This window comes from Leiobunum rupestre, chromosome 10 (genome assembly GCF_980474605.1).
Source record: "Leiobunum rupestre chromosome 10, qqLeiRupe1.1.hap1, whole genome shotgun sequence".
Classification (NCBI taxonomy): Eukaryota; Metazoa; Arthropoda; class Arachnida; order Opiliones; family Sclerosomatidae; genus Leiobunum; species Leiobunum rupestre.
Genome location: NC_143393.1, coordinates 16,853,654 through 16,870,813, shown reverse-complemented (window position 1 = coordinate 16,870,813; position 17,160 = coordinate 16,853,654). Strand labels below are relative to the sequence as shown.

Sequence of the window (17,160 nt, the reverse complement as noted above, 5' to 3'; positions counted from 1 at the left end):
CTAAAATATTCTAGGTTGATTGAGACTTGTTTTTGTTGAAATCCCACGCTATCTTGGAAAAGGGAAGTTTCAATTGTATTCTGAAATAAACTTATTGACAGAGTTTATCTTTTGATCTTTCAATGATTTGTGAAATTGATACAGCAAGTGAATAATTACCACTTTTGTGTAGTTTGCAGTTCATTAACTTCATTTCCCCACATTATTTTAGTTTTCCCTTTAATCGGATTAAGACTGAAAGATTTAAAATTGCAGATATCTATCTGTACTTAAATGTTATTTAAGAAATAGGAGTATCTTATTTTCTGATGATGAAATTGGTTGAAAATGTATGAACATTTAAATAATAATTTTATTAAACATTATGGTTTCTACCAAGGCCTGCAAATTGGTTCTCAAAAGCTACGCCGTCTGCTATTGTTGGGTCCCTCGCCTCTTTTCGGATGTTACCATTATGCATTGTCACAGATCTCAAGAGTGACTTTGATATTTGTGCTATTGGCAATTTCGACTCTACCATGTATTACCCCCGAAAGGGGCTTGTCCGCGCCCTATCAAAGTGGTTTTGCATGGTCTCAACCACAAAGACCGTTGTCAGCGCATTTCCGATGTCTCTAACTCCATTTAAACGAGTAACCCCTAAACAGCATGGTAAATATGCACAAGCTAAGGACGAGTTGGCTGTTAAGGGTGGGGTGGCAGTGTGGTTAGCAACCTTTGCCTCGCAGCAAGAGGAACCAGGTTCGATCCTAGATTGTGGCACTGGGTGAAAACTCGGAACAACTCCTTCTGCATTGAGTTTGCAAGTTCTCTCCCCACTAGTTTAAGGGGTTTTCCCCTGAGCTCTTCAGTTTCCCCTTAAATAAAAACTTGTTCAGGTTAACGGTAATAGTTAGTGTAGGGAGCTGTTGGCTCGCGTGGCACAAAGGGCTTGCCACCACCCTCCTATGCATTGTAACCCGGCCACCTGAATTAATGGCTTTAAAAGTCACTTGATGACTTAGGACTAAGGTGGTGCCTTGGGTACTAGCCTAGCTGATTATTGTTAAGGTCGAGACTGTAATTAGCAAATTGAGATTTTGAAGGAGCTTGCTTCAGTTATTCGCCATCTCCAAAGGGCCATCGCTCAACAAATGCATCACTAACTCCTAACGCACGAACTGCTGGTACAGCATCAGGAGTTTTTATCAGCCATTCCAACGTTAAGTTTCCCATTATGCTTCCTACTCTGCAGCTTCTCAGACCTCGGGCCCTCTTCCAATGTCATCGCAGTTTTCTCAGTCGAGTCATCCACATACCTATATGGATGTCTCCTCTTCACAGTCTACACTGCCAGAACAGGGTTCTTACAACTATTCGGAAACTGATTTCCATGATAATTTTATGTTTTTCCATGTATATTTCCTAAATTTTCCAGGTGCCAGGGGCTTATGTTGAAAGAATATTTTTGACTTCTTCAATTCATAAATTGTTAGCTAAATAGGTTTTTTTTTAAATGGCTGATTAATGTTACTTTTAACTCAAATTAAACAAAGTTTATTTACCTTAAATCAATACATGTAATATTTTAAATAAAATTATAAAAATAGCCTAAATTAAAACTCAGCAAAGTCCATACTCATCCATGACCAATTTTTAGTAGCCTTACAAATTACTGTTTATTAAGGTCAATATATGTTTTGGTGTCTAAGGCCTTTGGCCGACACCATAAGTTTGTTCTCAAAAAAAAGGGTCAATATATGTTTAGTTTTTCACACAATTTTTCCCCAGTTCTAGCATTTTTTTCAAGGATACTGTTTTTGTAAAATTGTAAGCTAGATAAAGATGAGACATTTGGAAGTGTTCACTCCTTTTTCATCACTTCAGATTAATATTCTAAGACATAAAGAATAATAAAATTAAAATGGTTAAGCAAAAATATGAAAAAAAAAATTAATAACCATATTTTCAAACAGTTTAAATTTTTTTCCTTTTTTTAATATTGACTTCAGGGTTACTGGCATTCACCTAAAAAAAAAGAATTCAAATTTTATTTATTTTTATTAGTAACAGACAACGAATATTTGTACCCTATCTAGTGTGTCAGCGATTCGTTTTCTCGTAGCTAGTAGCGATGGGTTGGTGGTGTCTAGGCTCTTATGATACAATATTTGTCGAGGAACAAAATTCCTTCCTTTCATTTTGGTTACAGTTTTGGATTTAGACGAACTTAGGTGGGACGTTGCAGCTTCGCTTGTAACAGAATATTCTTTACCAGCCCAAATATAAGTGGAATTTTGAATCTCCTCTTTGGACACTTTATCAACTAAAAGACTCTTATCAACCGCTGTATCTGGAATGTTTTCCCCCGTTGTTTCAGGGGTGTGGTTTGAAGTAGAAGGTATATCTTCCGTGGTGGGTGTTGTTGCATATTTAAAATTTGATTCTTTGGGCTTTTGAAAAGCTAATTCTGGATTTTTTACTACTTACAAGAACTGAAAATTAGTCAAACTTTGTAAAATATTATTATAAAATTACGATATTTACGTATATTTAGCCTAGCATTGACTATTCGTTTTCTCTCGTTTATTTTTGCTCGGCTTTCCTCGATGGACTCGCATTCCGGAGCGTAACAGACGTGTAAACAATCCCCGAAGAAAGATCTTTCATCCAGTTGTTTTTTTGAAATTCTTAAAAGTTAAGAATACATAAGAATTATAATAGTAGTTTTAAATATAAAATTACAACCTTGCTTCTTGTAATCTTTGGTATTTAACTAAATACACTTCTGTAAAATCCTCTCTAGGATAGTCTGGTACTCTTAAGAAAAGTTCAACCTTTCCAAATGTTTGGCATAAGTTTTGGAGCTCTTCCGCTATGTCTATCGAGGGTACATTTTGTACAAGAATGTAGTATGATTCTTGGCTAACAGTGTAAACCTATAATTTTTGTGTAAATGTGTATTTTTAGAAATGAAGGGCTTCATTGTTTCAGCAAGCTTTACTTTGACAGCAGTGTCTTTTTTCCCCTGACGATATTTGGCTCTACTTGTGCATATTGCAGCCTTCTCATGGTGAGACTTTTTTTCTAATTTAATATCTGGAGTTTTGGTGGATTTCAATTTATAAGATGTAACTGAACTTTTGTGATAAGATTTATCGTTTTCCATTCTATTTACTATATTATTTCAATGTTTGACAGCTAGTTCGTACCCCGATCATGCTTATTCATGCCCGCAGAGGTCTTCAGTTATGAAAATTTGCTAAGTTACGTTTGAAGTTATTTAAACGAAATAACGAATTCGCTGTGACTGTAATAAGATACTCAATTAATGGATAAAATAGCCAATATAATACTATTCCACCTGGTACCCTACATCAGTCTTAAAAATAGCAAGTCTATTTAGTACCCAATTTCAGTGGCTTTACTCTTTCTCGTTTTCTGAATGGCAGTGTCTATTCTCACGTCCCCCGTGAAAATAGTCATCAGGCTATTCTCACGGGGGGCGTGAAAATAGTCATCAGGCTATTCTCACGGGGGGCGTGAAAATAGTCATCAGGCTATTCTCACGGGGGACGTGAGAATAGTTAACAGGCTATTCTCACGCCCCCACGTGATCAGCGTTAAACTCGTATAACCCCGTAGCGGCATTCTGGTCAATAAAGAGGTGAGTAACCACATTTTTCTTCCTATTCTTTAGGCCAAATTTGGTTATATTTCGTATTCTTTAGGCCAATTTAAATAAACATATATGTATTTTTTAAATAAAGCTTGATAATTTAAATGATTTTCTATAGGGGCGCCTGCTCTACAATATATTCTTAGTGGTTTTTCTTCACTAAGCCTAGGTCTTCGTAGTTATACTTCACTAAGCCTAAGCTTAGGTCATGGTAGCATGGAGGAGACTGACGTGCCTCTGACCTATATCAGATAAGTAATAGCTATGTGTAAAGTGTTTTCACTTGATTATTGAAATTATTTTCTTTGGTTTTTAGATCATGGCATAAATCAGGTAAGTAGTTGCCATGAGTCCAGCTATTTATGAGTTTTGAAGTTTCCTTATTTCCTTTATAGATTTCCTTGGTCTGATCCGGAGATTTGGTTCGTTTTAGTACTGTGAATTCGGTGAGTTTTGTAGTTTGAGTAATTTTTGGGCAATATTTTAGTAAGATGTCTTAATCTCGTCCAATCTTCGGCCCCCGTGTTGCACCTCAATGCTTGGCTCCTGGAAGAAATCCTCTAAAGGTTCCTTCTGGCGGTAGCCTTTTTTGTGTATTGGGAGCCCGAAGCATTGGAACAAGATGAGGCATCGGGGTTCTTTAGCTCTTTGTCTAAAGAGTTTCGGAGGGATTTTTCTTTGACCCCTTGCTGTTCCCCGTTGAGTAGCGTATAGGGGTTCTTACTCCTATTCCTACGGGAGAGTGGTGCATGAAGCTGACTTGTGCTGGCCACCGGTTCTTCTCTCACTGAAGAAATTTGCTGAGGGTAAAACTGGTGTTGCGTTCAATGCAGCGGTTGTGAATCTCTACCGTAATGGTGAAGATTCTGTGGCATGGCATTCTGACAGTGAGAAATGTGTTCATAGCACCATTGCTTCGCTCTCTTTTGGGACAAGCCGAAGTTTCCAACTTCGCTCCATTGGCTCGCAGGGCATCGGGGATTGTATTGATGTTTCCCTTACCAATGGCTCCCTACTTGTAATGGAAGGGTCATGCCAGCGGTATTGGCAACATTAAGTGACGATAGCGAAATTTGTCCGACACCCACGGATAAATATCACTTTTCGGTAAATGGGTCCAGCAGTTTCTGGACCAATTCTTTGAAATCCCACCCTGCGTTGCTTGCCCGGCCCCCAGGCTCCTTCTGGGCCATTTGCGTTTGCGGCACCTTTTGTTCCATCTTTCCCCTCTCCTTGGGCTTTGGTGGCTCCTCCTCCGGGCTTTAGTGCTAGGGGATTTTTTTCCCAGCTGAGAAGGCTTCCTCTGGGGAGTCTTCAAAGCTATCCTCTTCTCCTGCTTTTGGGAATTCCTTTCTGGCCAAGAAACATTCCTCCGGGAAGGTTTTGGAGCCATCCCTTGGTTTTTCTTTTCTTGAGAGTGATTTTCCTCTTCTTTTGTCCAGGTCATCACTGGCTATTCTTGCTTTGCTAGCGCCTGCCCCTGGTCTCGTCCCTGTGGCTTCTCGCAAGCCTGCATCTGGTCTCGTCCCCGTGGCTTCCAACTTATAACTAATTTTAACTGGTAAAGAATATTTATTGTCTAACATAATATACTAATTTATTTTAGCATGAAAATTCCCTGTTTTAAGAGGAACTTTTTACCGCCAAAAGTTTTTATAAATATAAATTTCAGTTAACTGTTTATTTAGGGACATTATTCGAGGTTATAAAATGATTTAATATGCAAAAATATAAGTTTATTATTTATAATTTTTGGTTATGGATAAAAACAAATAACTGATTTCTTCCCCAAACACCAAGCTGTTCATACTTATCTAATTTTAATATTAAAAAAGTCCGTCCCCTGAAGATATTAATTTATTTAGGCTTACTAAAAAATCCCTACTGTACTAATTTTAGTATAGTAGGGATTTTTATCCTAATTAATTAAATTATTAATTTAATGTGGGTTTTTTCTTTTTGCTCTCCTTAAATGCAGCCTCCACGTGGCGAGAGTGGTAACACTTACTTCTTTAGTTAGGTTGGCACAGTTACAATGAAATTGTTTTTGATTTGGCAGGACTTAGTAAAATAAAAACACTTTAATAATCTGTGAAATCAAACCTAGTTTTTGAATAAGTGGCTAATGGCATTTCAAATTTTCGAAAACATTACTTGTAAATATTAATTTGATTATTTCTAATTCAAAAATAAAGTTGCAAGAAAAGAAAATATCCACTAGCACTGAAATCTCAAAGAGCCTTTCTAGCAGTACTTATTAAAGCATAGTTATACTTCAAATCATCTTTGAAATGAGAGGTTTTTAATGTTGGTAACACTTATTTTTGTACATATGTAATAAATGTTTGCCTTTACAAATTGTGTTTCCTTTTTTTGGTCAATTTAAACATAAGAAGACACTTTATTAATATTTTATTAAAATACGAGTACATTTGAACAAGATAAAAAACGATTAATGGAATTCCAGTTAAAAGGTTAAATAGATATTTGAATAAATTACAAATACTAGTGTAGGTTTCGTAATTATAGATAATTTTTTGTGTTCCAAAAACAGCTTGGTTACTGTGTGGGATTGTTCTTCAAAATTAAAAAGAAATTTTCTATGAGACTTTTGTATTATTTGAATGTCTTCACTCCCTATGCAAGCAGCTATTCAATGTGATGACACACAAAGCCAAAAGCAACACGGCTCTTTTAGTGGACTAATGATTATTTATTTTAAAGAAGTTACTTCAATTAAATAGTTTTTGACATCAGTATTTTATGGGGTAAATTTATAATTTATCAAGCATATTTTACTTTTTTATAGGGAAAGTGTCAGTAAATGCAATCAAATAAACAATATAGGGTCCAGTAATTAAATACATAGGGCCGTTTAATTATTTGCCATTTACGATGATTCTGGCTACATACCCCTATCATTTTCTTACTTCTTTAAAAATCATGTGTCGCTTATTTTCATCCACAAATCTTGAACAATTCTAAGTCCACCAACTCCTTATTTGCTATAACTACCAAAGGATTAAAGTACCATCGTAATTGGTTGCATTTAGCTTCAGGTAACAAATTTGGAATAATAATCTAAACTTTTAAATTTTCCTAATATAATCACATTATTTAGTTAAAAAATAAGCAACGAATAAGATTAAATACATAAAAATAATTCAAAAGTTAAAACTTTTTTAAAATCAATAATATTGAATGTAAAACTAAATAAATCACATTGTTTAATTGTTTGAAATGAAACTATTACTGAAATTTTAAAAATCTGGTTAAAAGCCTAAAACGGAAAAAAAAAATATTTTTGGAGGATCCAACAGATTTATTTGTAAAACGTTTATAAGACTTCTGTCGTTTTTAGAAGTTCAAAATACGAGTTCGGGTTTAGTCTAATTTTTAACAACACAGACTACTTTCCTCTGAATGCTGGAAACTGGATAAGGGGCAAATCGATTGACAATTTAATGTTTCTTCAAATTTTTTTTCGATTTTAACTTAGGTTTGAGTGTAATTTAGATAAATAGCTAAAAATTAGCCAATTTCACTCGTTAATCCTAGTTTTAAAACAAATTAAACTTCCCGCCAACAATTCAAATTATAGGATCGCGCTCAAACTTAATTTGACGATTAAATGCTTTTATTTGTATATAAATTGAACTACTTCAACAATGCCCTTTACAATTTCGTTTATGAATGCTAAGCTAAGAGAATTTAGGGCTTATTTCACATTTAGGAAAATCTACAATATTGAACGATTTGGCGGGAATTTGAAATACCTTATTTGTTGACAAGCTAGCAGTAATTTTTATTTTCAAATTTGGATCTGTTGAGTCACTTTTAGAAACCAAAATAAATTATTATAACATTATTATATCTTTATGCTTAAAGTTTAACTATTTCATGAGGAAATAATTTTTATTAAAATTTTAAAAAATATTGGGAAAAATAAAAGAACTAAGACTTTGGAATAGAAAAATTCCAACACCAACGAAAGAAATAAGGAATGGGTGGCTTTCACTATTGTGTCAAAGGACTTGGTCAAAAGCTCAGGAACCTCTGAAGAAAAATGAATTTTCCAAAACCAATTTCTCAAACTAATTATATTATTTGGGTAAATTCGAATAACAGTCGGTTAAAATAAGTAATATTAGATAAATTTAACTATTTGGGTAAACTGGTATAATTTTGGCTATAGATGGGTTTGACTGGACGAAATCAAATTATTTGCATAAACTACAATTATTTTGGGGGCAGAACCAATCATCATAACTCGATATTTAAGCCAGAAAATCCAATAGTTGACCGGTTGCGACCTTTAGGAGCTCAAGTTCAAACTCAAATATTTTATTGTGAAGTCAATATTGATTTAAGGTATTCGAGGGCCAAGTCTTCATGCGACTTATACTCATTAGTACTGTGTAGGATTTCTGGCTTCAACTTCAAGAATTTAACCAACTCCATGAAAAAAACTGTAAACGTTTAGTCATTGAAATTTGCTATCATCCTCCAAATGGGAGCTATGCAAGTTGTCACCTAGATTTTAAATTTCAACTTCAAATATTGGTAGATGAACTGGGAAGTAATGAAATTATATATCTTGGACATTTCAACTCAAACCTACTTGGAACCATAGACTCACAACTCTCGCATACACGTAGCTTGAAGTCAGCTACATATGAGTTTCACCAGTTGATATCAGATGCAACCAGAATCAAGAAGAAAACTAGTTCTCTAATTGATCATATTTATACTAACATACACTCAAGAATAAAGAAATTAATTAACATTCCATTGGGGATTTCAGAACACAACCTAAATGTATGTACTTCTAAAAGGAATATCCCGAAAATTGGGAAAAAGCTTGTGAAAGTCTGAGATTACAGGAAAGCAGTGGCAGTCTTTTGTTAAAGACATGCAAGTCAATCTTAACCAGACATCAAAGACACTGACAACAGAGTCATTACACTTAACTCCATAATAAAAAATACCTTGAATATACATGCACCTTTTGTGAGTAGAAAAATAAATGCATCTAACCCACCATGGCTAAGTAGAGAAGTCCAACATTTAATGCACTTACGAGATGTCTATCGCAGGAAAAGTAGAATTCCAGGTCAAAGATAATTTGAGGCTCAATTCAAAGCCTATAGGAATCAAGTGACGGAGAAAATCCGAAGAGATAAGTGAAAATACTTTCAAAATAATATCCATGTTGGAAATAATGGAACAAGTGATGTCTGGAAAACTCTAAAGCCTTTTTTAAAGGCTAAAAAGACAAATTAGAGATGCACCGATATATTGGCCTATTTTTCTAATATCGGAATCTGTGAATATTGGCCGATACCGGTATTAGAAAAATATATTTAGAAAATTATCTATTAACTAATGATCATATTTTATTGGATTAGCCGCACCACTTCAGAAGCTAGATCATACCTTTTTTTAGACAGCTTTGAGATAGAAAATATGTATCACGTAAAATCAGAAGTAAATGAACACCCATGTTGGAGGTGTTTTCCTTATGAAGTTACATTTTGACCTCGAATTTAAAGTTTTGCACGCTCCTACGCCAAAAAAAAAAAGGTTTTTGTTTTATGAAACCATTTTTTATACATAGAAATAGCTATACCCACAATTCTCAAGTGCAATTTATCGCTTTAAAAGACGGAGATGGAAATTAGCTTTTTTTGACTCGATTTTCTCATCATTTTCATAAGGAAAACGCCTTCCGATTCTTGGTGATATTTTGATAACTTTGGTTCATTTACTTCTGGTAAAATTAAAAGAAACATTCGGATAAAATGGTATGAAAGTGTATTGAACTGTCGTTTACAAAGATTTTATCACATACACTAAAGTTATGATGGATAACTTTGTTAATATTGGACAATATATCGTCCGATAGTACCACCGATATAGCTGATATATCAGCTATACCCTTATCAGTGTACCCCTCGTATAATTACAATAGAATCACGAGGAAATATCTTAACCACTCCCAAAGAAATTGCCAAGGAATTCAGCAAATTCTTTGCAATGACAGAAACAAAAATAGAATCAGAAGAGTTCCAGCACAGTATAAACCAAGGCGAATCTAGAAAAATATTTGACTTTCAACCTGTTACCTAGTATTCTGAAAATTTCCTACTGAATAAAACAAGCATGGGAATATTTATACAAGTTTCGGTGTTACCTTGCCTTTCCAAGTTTTTGGAACCAAGGGTGAAATTGTTTGGATCACGGATGGCTCCAAGACTCACTCAGGGGTGGGTGCTGGAATTTATTGTCAGACTAAGAAATTTGGCTTCTCTGAGAGCCTTGGCGTTGTTAGACTGAGATTTCGGCCATCTGCTTCTGTGTTGACTTCTGTCTTAAGAAGAAGTATCGGGGCAAAACAGTCAGGCTGCCCTTAAGGCTCTTAATCAGTTTAGTAATACTTCTAAGCTCATTCTTAGCTGTCTGGATCTCCTTTCAGAACTGGGCACCCATAATAGGGTTCATCTATATAGGGTGCCTGGTCATAAGGGGCATCATGGCAATGAGATAGCCTTCTAAGAAAAGAGCATTTGAGTTGCTCTCGCTCCCTAAGAGTAGTATCAGGGTGGTTATACGTTACTGCCAGCTTAATAGACATCTGCATCTGATTGATATCAGTGAGAGTCCTATGTGCAGGGCATGCCTTGCAGAGGAGGAAACTTCGTCTCATTGATTCTTATGCGGCTCAAAGGTTTGAGCATCTTGGTATGCATAGGCTGGAAACGAGCGATCTTTCCCGCCGAAGCAAATCGTGCGCTTAGTTTCAGAGACTCTGCTTTCCCATCTTTAAAAGGCTGGGCCTGCACAATGGTCGAAGTGCTAGATTGGGTCTAACCCAACTCTTACTTACTACCTTGTCTCTAATCCAATAGAGCATTTCTTGTTTGCAGCTTGTACAAACACATGATTTTTTTCCAGACAAATAACCACCTATATAGACTGCAGTCAGGCTTCAAACCAGGCTATTCTACCTTCTGGAAACCAAAATAAGTCGACTTACAAGGGCTGCGTTCAACAACAAAAAGCTCAGCGCTGATCTCAACGGTCAGCGGTTTTTTTACTTCCGGTTTTGACGTCACGTTGATCATCGGAGACTCAGCAGAAACATCGGCTGAGCAAGATGGTTTTTCCGTTGCTCATCGGTGTCATGACGTCATTCGACAAAGTTAGAGGGGCAGCAGACGATATTTTGTTCGTTAAGTCAGCGAACCATAAAATTGTACAACAACTTTTAGATTTTTGTGATTAAAAGAACTCAACGATAACTCAACGGTTTTTCTCTGTTGATAGTTGTTGAACGCAGCCAAGGAGACGACCCAAGGTGTAACCCACCGATTTTGTTTAACGTAACTTCAAAATTCCCAAAGGGAAAAGTTCCGCTGGGCTTTCGTTTTGCCATGGCAACCGAAAAGGTTTTTGACAACACCAAATCCAAATTTCTCTAATTGATTTAACATGGGAAAATCACATATTTCACAAAAAAAATTTCAAAAAATATGTAAATTGGGAAAATTTTTGTATTTTTGGGTAAGAGAGACTATTTTTGGGTGAATTGGTAAAAGCGAGCGAGGTAGGGTAAATTGAGGTAAGTTCAAATATTTGTGAATAATTGCTAATTAAACTAACAAAATAGAAATTTATTTAGATAAGTCAACTAAATTGGGTAAACCCGAAAAACAAGTAATAACATGTAAATTTTAATTAATTTGAGTTAATTCGTCTGTATTGGACAAAGTCGATTAAATTGGGTAAATACTGATAATTTAAGGTAAATGTTAATATATTACGGAAAGTACGAGTGAAATTCGGTAAGATAAAGTAAAGTTTGGTAAGTTACGACTAATTTGAGTAAATTCATTTAAATTGGACAAAGTCGATTAAATTGGGTAAAAACTAATAAATTAAAAGAATAATTTAGGAAAATGCCAGTTAAATACGATAAGATTAAAACCTAATTTCTATTTTGTTTGTTAAATTAGCAATTATTCACACATATTTGAACTTACTTCAATTTACCCTACCTCGCTCGCTTTTACCCAACGGCGTACCAATTCACCCCAGAGGTGGGCAAACATTGTGAGCGTTCATTTTTGAAAATCCTCTCAAAACGAGTGAGCACTTCAAATACGAAGGTCGGTTGCTCTTCTTAAGCGAGAAAGAGAAATTGAGCCAGCTCAGGGTGATTGCCGATTAGTTCGCTCAGTCAGTGATTTTTCACGGCGCGGTGAGCGAGATTGGCCGATCGAGGCGCTGGCCTGCTCAATTTTAAGCACCGCGGCGAGATAATTCGTTCACTAGAAAGCGCTGACGGCGGGCTGAGTGAGATCGCGCCGAGAGAAGCACTAGTTTTTTAACATTGGAATTTCTCATCCCACTGAACGACGGGGTAGACTGTTTCCCGGAATTCGCTCAAAGTGCTGTGAGAAAAAAGTTTCATTTCTTATAAATTATTTCATAAAAAAGTACATTGAATAAAAAAAATCGTCAATAAAATATTATTTGTATAATATTTTCTCACCGCGCTGTGAGCGAATTCCAGAAGAAAGACTATACCGTCGCTCAGTGGGTTGAGAAATTCCGATGTTAAAAAACTGCCGCTTCTCTCGGCACGATCTCACTCAGCCCGCCGTCAACGCTTTCTAGTGAACGAATTATCCCACCGCTGGAGGACGTGGCGCTTCAAATTGAGCAGGCTAGCGTGTCGATCAGCCAATTTCGCTCAACGCACCGTGAACGATCAGTGACTGAGAGAATTTCACGGCTTTCGGCCTGAGCTGGTTCAGTTTAAGAGAGAGAAAATAGCATCGCCAGTATTGAGCACTAGCTTACTTGATCACTCAAATTAAAAAGGTCTGAGCGTTCATTTCAGAATTCGCTCACAATTTTTGCCCACCTCTAATTCACCCAAAAATACAAAAAGTTTCCCAATTTAAATATTTTTTGAAATATTAATTTTTTGAAATTTCTTTGTTTTTTTCCCATGGTAAATCACATAGAGAAATTTGGATTTGGTGTTGTCAAAAAAGTTTTCGGTTGCCATGGCAAAACAAAAGCCCAACGTAACTTTTCACTTTGGGAATTTTTAAGTTACGTTAAGGTCTACTAATTCACCAAGTTTAAGCAAAATCGGTGGGTTACCCCTCGGATCGTTTCCTTGTCTTCATTGTACGCCTTCAAAGGCATTTGTTGAGCTTGAGAAAACATTTTATCCTGTGAAAGAAAATTAATTAAATTATTAGATATTTAAAAAATTATAAGAATAATTTACTTCATTCAATCTTTCCAATGCATGCAAAGTTGAATTCCATCTAGTAACGCAAACCACTTTTAAATCTATACTAGGCATGTGTAAGTCCGGATTTTTGGTTTTCGAGTCAAGTTAGAGTTTAAAAATTTTTAATTTAGAGTTTCGAGTCGAGTTTCAATTTTATTGCTAGTTTTCGAGTAATTAGGCTTAACTTAAAAGGAGGTTTAGAGTACTCAATGATTTAGGTTTAGGTTTCGAGTGCTCGAAAATTTAGTCTTACTTTGAAGTACTCGATTCTCTACACTATCAAAATTCTTTCATTGAGACTTATTTACTCAAAGTAAACAAAATAAAATAATTTTTCGATAACACTGGTTCCAAAATTTCCTCGTGAAAAGAATACACGAAACTCGAACGAGTACTCGACCAAAATCGAGTGCTCGCACATGCCTAATCTTTACCTGTTTTAGCAACCAATTGGCCTGTATAATAGTTTTTTCTGAAAAAAATGATGATTGTGGTGGAATATTCAATCAGCTTAGTATCGTTTTCATCTTGGTTCAAACCGTCCTTGACTGTTAACTGTAAAGTATGAGCTAGGCATCGTACTTGATCCCAATTCATAGCAATCATTGCCAATTCCTCTTCGGGAAGACCTAACTCACCTAGTAAGAAAAATCCAGATATTGAATGAGTTTACATTCAAATTGATCAATAAAATTCGCTTACTGTAAGAATCTTTCAATCCATCTCCATATAGTATTTCCTCATCCGAATCATCTTTAGACATTTCAAGGTCATCTGTTGGTTCATTTTTTCTTTGTTTAACTGCAGTCCAATCAAAGCCTATTTCTTCCACAATGTTAAAAGCTGAAGTAATATTAGAAGCGTTATCCGCCATGACTTTGCCAACCTGAAAAAAGAAAAAGAAAAATGGTAATTTCCATTGATAAAATTAAGTATAAATATATTTTACCTTTAGGGGATCAATATTCCATTCTTTTAGCACTTGAACAACTTTATCTCCTATATTTTCCCCGGTATGTCTTTCTCCAAAAGATTTAAATCCTAAAGTTAACGATTTCAGCTCCCAAGAGTCTAAGTTCGTAACATAAATAATAGTTAATAGTTCCAGTTCTTATTTAAAAAATGGATAATTGCATACCAGAATGAAAGTGGCATTTAACACCAATAATACCTTCCCTTGTACGTGAGGTCCAAATACCATGAAAGGTGTACGGTTCCTTCATCTAAGGTTATTGCAGGAACAACTTCATTTTCCACTGCGTTCTTGAGATCTCTAGAAATTGTTCTCCTAGACCAAGTATTAATAGCAGGATTCAATTCGTGCATGAATTCTTGAAATGCAGGGGATTAACAAAATTTTTAAATTATAAAAATAAAATAAAATAAAAAAATTTCTATTAAAATTGGTATAGTTACTTTCTGTTAAGACTAGAGGCATTCCTGATGTGGTTGGTTATATAATTCAAAACTGCTCTCCAGTATTTTTTTGGAATCCAAGCATCATTATTTGTTGAAATTTTTTATGATGGTCTTTTCACAGCCTTGTTTTCCAAACCAAGGTCTAAAAGTGTATTAGGGAAATGCTGAGTGCAAATTAAAGAACTTGGAGGGCTGTCAATGTCATTAGATACATTTGAAGGCTTTGCAGGTGTCTCGTTTGATATTTTAAATGCATGGAGTCTCTGTAATTTAATAAGAAGTAGAGGAAGTTATTTTTAAGTTGAAAATTTTAACCAGAAAAATTTAAAACTTACTTCAAGATGTCTTGTGAATTTAAAAGTTGCGTTACCGACATTTCCATATATAGTTTTATCACAATACACACATTTCAAGACTAAATTTGAATAGGTATTTGTTTTTTCGCTGAATGAATGTCCTTCATATGTGAAATATTTTTTGAAAGTTGTCTCCCAGCACTTGTAAGTTCAAAGACCAACCCATTTTTTCTTTTGATTAAACGAGTAGCCGTCTCATTCCCTTCACTTTCATATTCAAATTCCGATAAAGAAGTTACAATTTCATTTTCCAATGAATCGTACAAATTAGCGGTTTCTTCTGTGACACTATCTTTCTCTAAGTCTTCAACGTGAGTAATCAAACTTAATGGGGTACTTTAGCAAAGTAAGCTGGTACTGTTGCTTACACCTACACTAGAATCTGTAACTGGAACTAACACTTCTTTTTTTGCTTACTTTGCTTTTGATCTTAGAGTTACTTCCACGCATTTTAACTTGATTCGTTCTTTACTAAAATATTAAAACCAAACAACTATAAAACATCCGAAAGTTTAACGACGCGCAGAGAACAAACGAGATGTTACTAATACCGCTAAGACTCTGAAGACGTCCGATAGCGGATAAGGTAAGAGGTCACCTGTGGAAAGTCTTATTTAACGTTAGTTTGTGCTAGTTGCATTTTCTTCTTTCCAAAAGTGGTACCCTTTTGTCTTGCTCTTGTTAGAAATGCTCGTTAAAGGGCATTATGATTAATGTACTTTCAGTTGACATGAGCATGTCATCAGTGGATATGTCTAAGTTGCGTATACCTTCAAAGGCTTGTTGCATGTGTCTTTGAAATATTTCAGAGGCAGATGCAATCCCTTATGGTCAACGTAGGAAGCAATAGCGTCCATATGGTGTAGAGAAAGTGCATAATTTAGAGCTTGCTTCATATAATTTGATTTGCCAAAATGCAGATGTAACATCAAGTACTGTAAAGATTTTTACGTCCATGTAAGTTACTGAAGATTTCTTGACACGTGGGCATTTTGGTATGTTCTCTTTTCAATGCTTGATTCAAATTTCTAGGATCCAAACCGAGTCGGATGGACCCATCAGGTTTAGGAACAATTACTATGGGATGAACCCAATCCGTTGGTTCTGTGATGGGTTTAATTATATTTAACTTAACCATCTTTTCCAGTTTGTGTTTTAATGGTTGTCTAAAGGCCTGAGGATTGATCTTGGTGCCGCTATTTCCTGGATTGCATTAGCTTTCAATTTTAATTCATGATAACCTGGAAGGCATCCAACCGCTCCAAAGCAGTCTTTGAATTCTTCTATTTAAGTATTTGGTGTGACAGTTGAATTGTAAAATCCCTTCAAATTACAGGTATTTAGTCTAGGTATTTCTTCCAAGATATCAAGGCCTTTGACAAGGTTTAGTCGAACTGAATCTTTCTCACCAATAATAGCAACTGTCTTGAGCGTTGTCACGTAGAATTGTAAAACCATCGACACTTTTGTAGACTTACATAAGATGTTGGCAATGCCCAACATTGGAACTTGAATCTGGTTATAAGCCATCACTTGACGTTGTGGTCGTATTAATTTAGGTGGGTTTTTCAGTTGTTGATACGTGGATGCTGGGATGACATTGACCTGTGACCCTGTGTAGATTTTCAAAGTGGTACGCAGTTATTGTAGATGCAATGGGGTCAGCCATACATCATGTGTTGTACCTTTATTGGCTCTAAGTGTTAATAGATTTTTGTAAAATGGGTCTATATCATAATGGTTGTCAGCACCGTGTTCATCATATTGTTCCTCTTGCAAGTTATACAATAGCTGATCTTCATCACTGGTATTATCATCTTGATGCATTAATTCATCCTCTTCGTACATCATATAAGCTGATTGGCAACGCTGTGAAAAATGATTACGTCCTTTGCATCTTGGACTGGTAGTACTGTAAGCTGGACAAGTGCGATAAGGATGTGTAGTACCACATCGATTACATACTGGAGTGTAGTCGTTATTCCGTTGTCCGTATCTTGAAGCTGATGCTGATCGTGTATGTTGTTGATGATGTTGATATTGTCTATTATTATGTATTGGTGATGAGTCCTCCATTGGCTGCCTCTTCCAGTAGTATTTGTTTGTTGTGCTCTCCTGGATTTTTTACGTAATACATCCACTGAAATAGGTTCTTGCCTTTCAGGTATATTAGTAGCATTAGTAGTCGTATGTGGCATCATTACTGTGGAGATCACCAAGAGTAGTATAACAATGTAAATAGACTATCAATGGAAATGGATAATCATATCGTAGTTATTAAAGGTTTTTATTATGATAGTACGACTTATAAATAAACATACAACATGGTGTCAGAAGTGGAGTGAATGTAAGGAAAAGGAAACTTCATTCAAAGGGAACTAACAGTCATTAAGCCACTTTTAAGCCTCGTGTCCCGT

General features: G+C 35.5%; 3 protein-coding genes and 2 long non-coding RNA genes across 15 annotated transcripts; 1 reads left to right on the top strand and 4 right to left on the bottom strand.

Moving 5' to 3' along the window:
• Window positions 1-1,563: 1,563 nt before the first annotated feature.
• LOC149924880 (uncharacterized) lies at window positions 1,564-3,410 on the bottom strand. 2 transcript variants are annotated; one of them, XR_016476953.1, is made up of 8 exons: window positions 3,356-3,410; window positions 2,984-3,289; window positions 2,728-2,918; window positions 2,527-2,669; window positions 2,070-2,461; window positions 1,941-2,007; window positions 1,795-1,875; window positions 1,564-1,643 (listed from the first exon to the last, which is right to left on the bottom strand). XR_016476953.1 is itself a non-coding variant. In XM_090160543.1 (7 exons), the coding sequence occupies exons 2-6, from the start codon at window positions 3,146-3,148 to the stop codon at window positions 1,957-1,959; spliced, it is 942 nt and encodes a 313-aa protein (XP_090016669.1). In that variant the 5' UTR covers window positions 3,149-3,289; window positions 3,356-3,410; the 3' UTR covers window positions 1,570-1,875; window positions 1,941-1,956. The 2 variants fall into 2 exon arrangements, 1 of the variants encoding a protein (XP_090016669.1); XM_090160543.1 differs by having other exon boundaries at window positions 1,570-1,875.
• A 370-nt stretch (window positions 3,411-3,780) lies between these two features.
• LOC149924879 (uncharacterized) lies at window positions 3,781-5,720 on the top strand. Of its 2 annotated transcripts, XR_016477012.1 has the most exons (5): window positions 3,781-3,913; window positions 3,975-3,991; window positions 4,054-4,104; window positions 5,101-5,219; window positions 5,637-5,720. It is a non-coding gene; the product is annotated as an uncharacterized LOC149924879 (long non-coding RNA). The 2 variants fall into 2 exon arrangements; XR_016477011.1 differs by having other exon boundaries at window positions 3,781-3,991.
• A 3,679-nt stretch (window positions 5,721-9,399) lies between these two features.
• On the bottom strand, window positions 9,400-15,473 carry LOC149924877 (uncharacterized). Of its 8 annotated transcripts, none has more exons than XR_016476922.1 (8): window positions 14,723-15,473; window positions 14,385-14,650; window positions 14,107-14,299; window positions 13,918-14,039; window positions 13,671-13,854; window positions 13,403-13,606; window positions 12,833-13,002; window positions 9,400-9,428 (listed from the first exon to the last, which is right to left on the bottom strand). XR_016476922.1 is itself a non-coding variant. In XM_090160451.1 (8 exons), the coding sequence occupies exons 3-7, from the start codon at window positions 14,189-14,191 to the stop codon at window positions 12,968-12,970; spliced, it is 630 nt and encodes a 209-aa protein (XP_090016577.1). In that variant the 5' UTR covers window positions 14,192-14,299; window positions 14,385-14,650; window positions 14,723-15,473; the 3' UTR covers window positions 12,425-12,904; window positions 12,963-12,967. The 8 variants fall into 8 exon arrangements, 5 of the variants coding, with proteins under 5 accessions (XP_090016577.1, XP_090016576.1, XP_090016579.1 ...); XR_016476921.1 differs by lacking the exon at window positions 9,400-9,428 and adding an exon at window positions 11,572-12,111; XR_016476923.1 differs by lacking the exon at window positions 9,400-9,428 and adding an exon at window positions 11,572-12,111 and having other exon boundaries at window positions 12,833-12,904.
• On the bottom strand, window positions 9,951-10,854 carry LOC149924878 (uncharacterized). 2 transcript variants are annotated; one of them, XR_016477019.1, is made up of 3 exons: window positions 10,756-10,854; window positions 10,545-10,668; window positions 9,951-10,242 (listed from the first exon to the last, which is right to left on the bottom strand). It is a non-coding gene; the product is annotated as an uncharacterized LOC149924878 (long non-coding RNA). The 2 variants fall into 2 exon arrangements; XR_016477020.1 differs by having other exon boundaries at window positions 10,548-10,668.
• A 164-nt stretch (window positions 15,474-15,637) lies between the features above and the next one.
• LOC149924876 (uncharacterized) lies at window positions 15,638-16,819 on the bottom strand. The gene is made up of 3 exons (XM_090161671.1): window positions 16,429-16,819; window positions 16,153-16,356; window positions 15,638-16,066 (listed from the first exon to the last, which is right to left on the bottom strand). Exons 1-3 carry the CDS (start codon window positions 16,817-16,819, stop codon window positions 15,975-15,977), a joined length of 687 nt encoding a protein of 228 aa, XP_090017797.1. The 3' UTR covers window positions 15,638-15,974.
• Window positions 16,820-17,160: the final 341 nt, after the last annotated feature.